This window comes from Leptidea sinapis, chromosome 14 (genome assembly GCF_905404315.1).
Source record: "Leptidea sinapis chromosome 14, ilLepSina1.1, whole genome shotgun sequence".
Lineage (NCBI taxonomy): Eukaryota > Metazoa > Arthropoda > Insecta > Lepidoptera > Pieridae > Leptidea > Leptidea sinapis.
This window is the reverse complement of record NC_066278.1, coordinates 6,898,876-6,904,875: the sequence shown is the minus strand read 5'-3', so window position 1 is coordinate 6,904,875 and position 6,000 is coordinate 6,898,876. Positions and strand designations below refer to the sequence as shown.

The following is a 6,000-nucleotide window of genomic DNA, read 5'->3' as shown; positions in this document are numbered from 1 at the left end:
TCATACACGGGAATGATGGGGAACTTTTAAACATTGTTTATAATTATGTTTTGAACAATTTCACTGATTTTCAGCTTGTTGGGACTTTATGTAACTTCACTCTAATTTTTTGGTCTAAATTGACCGGACTAAACACTAAGCCATTGTTTATGTAGACACCAAGAGCTTGTTGCACAATTTATAATATTGATGCGATTACTAAGACGATTTGAGCAGGCCATAAATTTTTTTAAATTAGCTAGGCACTTTAAAACACAAAACTGTTGATGGTAGTTTGATATTATTTTATGTATACAAATGGTACACTTACTCTATTTAAGATTTATTTCTTTATATTTCACTGCCTGTTGGCCAAATATGCACTTTTCACTTATTTTAAAATACACATGGCACAAAAACACTTATATGGGTATACAAACACTTGTTGTAATTTTTATAAATTGAATTAGTATCACCGTGACTCAACACGGCTATTCGAGTTGACAGTTCGACCGAATATTATGTATATTTGTATTGTTCTTTAAAATATGTGCTGGAAAGTAATTTTAATTAAAAAAATCAAAAATTATCGCTTGTATAAGTATACTGAATTTAAACATTAATCGATTTGTCAATTCGTCATTTTTTTTATCTCTACTCTGTTTAAAGTAAAGTTTTTCAATACATTTGAAAATATTTTATACAATAAGTATTATGCTAAACGCATAATACAAAAAAAATGTTTAAATGAATGTTAAGATTCATTACAAGAGTTTGAATCCTTTAGAAAATATTTCATTTAAATGTGCGATTGTAAAAACAATAATGTGTGCAAATGGAACACAATAAAAACAAACTAAATATAAATTAATTTAATTTAATTCGAAAACCTAAGTAACTATATTCTTATCTTATAATACAAGTTTCATAAAACTAATTAATATCACATATCACCAGCGACTTCTAGTATACGCAGTACGAAATCATTTTAAAAATGATTTACTTTTTGGCAAGTTTATCGAAATAGATCACAGAAGTTAATATTTACAATGACACAATCATTTCAATAACAATTGCAAGAATAATAAAAACAAATATTTTATTAATAATAGTCAACCAATCAGGTTTATGAAAATCTCATTTTATTCATAACATAACCCAAACAGTCTAATGATGTCTTGTGACTCCCTTAAATGTGAGAATATTATATTATATTACTGGGTTTCTTGTTCATTCATTACATTACTGGAAACAAGTAAACAATTTGACATGCGTTTCTCGCTACAATTTTTGTCGGAAACATTAAATAAGTTACACATTACTGGCACTAAAAAACTTAACCTTTTTTTAATGTTTTTACATTCCTTAAGACCAATGCGACGCTTCTTTGCACAGGGCATCCTGTGCAAAGCTGGATTGTTGCCATAGCTATGCCTCAAGCAGTAGTGTTCAACCACTATCTGTGTTTTGATTTGAAGGGCACCGAGCTAGTGAAGTTACCGTACTAACGAAACTTAATATAATATTTTGTCTCTAAGTGACAAGCGCATCACTTAACAGGGCGTATAATTTACCATCAGATGAGCAGTCATTTTGACACTTAAATCATTTGACGTGCAAAATGCCTTTTACAAAATACAAGTAAGTACAGTCCAAAAAATTGGGAAGATAAGTACAAATTGGTATTAGGGTTATATTAAATATATTGAAGCTATTTAGTACTCATAGTTTACGTTCTTAATAAAATCCTTAGTAACCAAACATATAATACTATCAGAGAAGAACCCAATTTTGTCGCTGACGATGTTGAATTTACATAAACTACTGGCCACCAATGTGATATCGATATTACATTATCTCCTTTGGGCTTTTCTGTAGTATGATTTTCCAACATATTATCAGGCATATAGCTGCCACATGTTGGGAAATTACGTGGTATAGGAGCAAAATCCTTTTCCTCGCCGACTTTGAAAACTAGCGCCATACCAACTTCTACATGGAATTCTATATGACAATGGAATAGCCAATATCCAGGATTATCAGCTTTAAAACGTATAACCGTATAGCCACCATCTGGAACTGTGACTGTATCTTTAAGAGGCGCGTTCTTAAGATTACGTTTCAGTAGTCCAGCTTCGTCAAATGCTTTAATCTCATCAATTGTAATTTCACTGGCCAATCTTCTCATACCGACCACTCTAAAGAAATGTCCGTGTAAATGGAAAGGATGATTAGCGTCAAAAGTGACACCCTCATCGACGATGATGACTTCAACAACGGCGTTCTTTTTCACTGATAGAACGTGAGAACACTCACAGAAGCCTTCTTTGCAAGAATTTTCGATGCTAGAAGCGTTGCAGAAATTGTCTGATGATGGGCGACTTAGCATAAGTGGGCTGGACGGCATCTTCATCGAAATGTGATTCAATTGAGGTGTGTAGAGTCGATTGTCATGATTTGGAACTGTAAATAAAAGTTTAATATTGAAGTAACTTTCAATAATAAAAATCTGTAATTAGAACATACAATTCTCGACTTCTTACATGAGAATGTTAACAAATACAAATCGTAGCCGACCTTAGAGGTTGCTCGATTATTAAGATTAATTTGATTTCTAGTTAATTTTAATTTTGCAGAAGCAAAATTAACAAAGTAAAACAATTACTGCAACATAATCATTTAACCAATAACTACTAGTCGACTGTACCAGCTAACTTATCACTAAATATATTTGTTCTATTAATATATCAAATTTTTATAGTAGTCATAATTTTATATCTATATCAAAATTTATCAAATAAATTTAAGAATCTTTTTCATTATTTTTTAAATACGCATTCAATAGATAGTGCAGCAGATATAGGTAGCCAAAGGCCTCCCCCAAAGATATCCAACCAACCTGTTCCGGCAATCTTGACCAGATCATCGGTCTATCTTGTGGGGGCGTCAATAACGCATCTTCCGGTACGTGGTCCCCAGTCGAGGACTTCACTGCCCCAACGGCACATTGTCCGAACTATGCCAGTGACTTTGGTAAGTCATCACTGGTTGACAACCATCGTCTTAAATGTCGTAACTATCAAATATCGTGTGAGTTTTTTTTTAATGAAATTCAGATTATTGCTTTCCTTTGCGCAATTTGAATATGTAAGTAAGCATAAGACAGTGAGCCTTAACGTTGCTCCTTGTTTTATCTCACCTTGATAATATCCATAATATGGTGATTTATGAAAGTGTGTATTATTCTTTGCGTAGAAATCATAAGCCACGTAGAACTGATAGTCGGCAACTTCTTTTAGACTGTCATCGTAGCCTTCAAGTGATTTCATTTCAGCCACGCTGATAGTTTCATCTTCTTCCTCGCCTTTGTTCAATGCGTTTAATTGCTGAAAGAAAGTCACAAGTCATGGGTAAGAAAGATAAAGTTGTGCTTTTAACATATATCCACTAGTTTTGGTATCAGTTTGTAGTACGATCGTTTAAATTATTTACTATCACATTTAAAAAAGGATAACTGCATATTTATTTTTTTAAATTTCTTAAACTTTTGACGGTAATCAATCCGAATGATTTTTCAAAAAAAATAACATCCTGTATTATTGAACCAATGGAGTCTGTTGCTGATAAGGATCAAACTTTGGAAAGATATGTATTATTAAAAATACCATTTCATTAAATAATTTCAGAACGCTCCAGAATATTCTAAAGTGGCTGTATAACGATGTATGATGCATAACCAGAAACTGTCTAGCTGCGACAATGTCTCTTATTTGCGCCAATGTTACTTCGTTCTATAGAATCCAGACAATTTCTTAGCGTTTGATATTTATTGCAAGAACTATCAATCGCTAAGTGCAATTGTAAAATACAGTTCGAGAACAGAGTCTAGAATATTTGTAGACTAGCGGAGCCACGCGTTATTGGCACCAATAACTGTTTGCTTCAGGAAACATCTCGTAAATTAAGTTTATAAGTAGTAGTTAAGTACCTAGTTTATAAATAGCATAGCTTTTAAAAAGTACCTACATATAGTGAAAAGATTGATCACCCCTTAATATATTTTTTTATTTTATTTTTACCAACTTTTTTATTTTTATTTTATTATGATTCAGCAGTAAAAAATACAAACAAATTCAATTCAATTTTTACCTGTCTACGATGAACATCTATTTTTGTATTGCGGTTTTAATATTATTCTATTCCATCAACAGATGCATCCAAGATGGCAATAATATAATGATTATTGTAGTACGATAAATTTTATGAACAATATATTTGGTAGGTCTAAAAATAGGTCGCCATCTATTTTTTATGCCCCAAAAATTATAATCATCATCAAATATAACATCAAAATTTTTTTTATTTCTTTATATGGTAACAACGTTCGCTAGTAACTTAATTAAATTTGGCAAGTTGATACTAATGTATATAATTATTGCAAATCAACATCTAGCATATTTTTATCCAAATTACATAGAAATGCCCAAACTGCAGACTTTCTGACTGCTTAAATACGTAAATGCGTTCTGTCTGATAAGAATCTTATACTTACAAGTCCTTCATTATGTGACTCTTCCCACGTGAGATCTCCTGGTGGCTCTAAATCCATTGCTCCTTCATAATGAAGCACACCAACTTGCTTTGCTTTTGTGAACCTATCGATATTAAATATTAGTATCTGGACTTCAGTTATAATTTCTGCAATAGTATCGTAGATTTTAAAATATTTTTTTGTGTTTGAAAATATTTTCATAGCATATTGTTGATCCCTTGATCAAATTAAGTAAAAAACATCTTCGCAATAAACAGACGACACAAGTGGGGAGGGGCGATGTGGTGGGGGCAGAGAATGCTTGCCGGCGATCACTATGTGAGTGCCGGCAGAGCAGTCAGGGCTAGCACTTCTGAGTTATTAAATAATAATAATTTTATAATAAAACAATTTTTTAATCTGCCTATTAATTTTTTTTATGTAAACAAGGGAGGAGACGAGCCGGGCGTTCAGCTGATGGTAACTGATACGTACCCTACTACAAATACCCCTACCTACAATGCAGTGCCACTCAGGATTATTGAAAAGCCCATAAATTCTGAGTGGCACTGCAACTGCGCTCGTCACCTTAAGACACAAGATGTTACGTCTCATTTGCCCCTTCGGCGCCCTTCAGACCGAAACACAGTAATGCTTACATATTACTGCTTAACAGCAGAAATAGGCGCCTTTGTGGTACCCAAAATCTAGCCGGCATCCTGTGCAAAGGAGCCTCCCACTGGTAAAATTCTATAATTTCTATAATTAATTATTTTCGAATTGGTAAATCAAATGTCAAATTTAGTTTTAATTGTCATTGTTTTCTGTTGTTGAGGTATGAAGACCTCTTAAAAAAGGAAAACTTAATAGGCTGCGACATTTTAATGTAACACACTTACAGATTTCACATGTTTTATAGAATACTTAGTTCATGCGACATCTCGTGCTAAATCTGCGTGAACCAACGCTAGTAGGGACGATGTTCTACTTACTCCCGTCCGCGCGGTCCGTATACTTTGTATACATAAATGAACACGATATATAGATATATATATATCACATAGACTTTACAGACACATATTGAATTACCTCTCATCGCAGTCCATCAGTCCCCGGAACCGGATCCAGTAATTGTCAATCTCATTATTTGTTTCCACAATGAAGTCATAGCGCTCGCCTGCGTACGTCACGAGGGATGTTGCTAGAAATAATTTTAAATGTTATTGATTGTGGTGGTGTCGTGGTGCGGGTCGTTCCCTTCCGTAAACCTCCGCACAGGACCCCATAGTCCTACCACACTTTTCTGACTTTTTCTACTCGTATTAACTCTTTCATACTAATTATTTTTTTCTTAGTACTCATTACCTGCGGGCCTACCATGTACTCTTATTGCGAATCAATTGACAACCTAAAATCATTTGCGTTGCTATTTCATACCACGACCTGATTAGAGCTATCCAATTTAGGTTGACGTCAAATCGACTGATTAA

At 33.4% G+C, this 6,000-nt stretch overlaps 1 protein-coding gene across 4 annotated transcripts in view; it reads right to left on the bottom strand.

Moving 5' to 3' along the window:
* Nucleotides 1-840: 840 nt before the first annotated feature.
* LOC126968132 (uncharacterized) overlaps nt 841-6,000 on the bottom strand; it is a 122,125-nt gene continuing 116,965 nt past the window's right edge. For all 4 annotated transcript variants that reach the window (XM_050813000.1, XM_050812998.1, XM_050812999.1 and 1 more), the window contains exons 8-11: nt 5,600-5,711; nt 4,532-4,634; nt 3,179-3,365; nt 841-2,442 (exon numbers count right to left, since the gene is read on the bottom strand). In XM_050813000.1, coding sequence (XP_050668957.1) covers nt 1,709-2,442; nt 3,179-3,365; nt 4,532-4,634; nt 5,600-5,711 — 1,136 coding nt within the window. In that variant the 3' untranslated portion in view covers nt 841-1,708. The remainder of the gene's footprint in view (nt 2,443-3,178; nt 3,366-4,531; nt 4,635-5,599; nt 5,712-6,000) is intronic.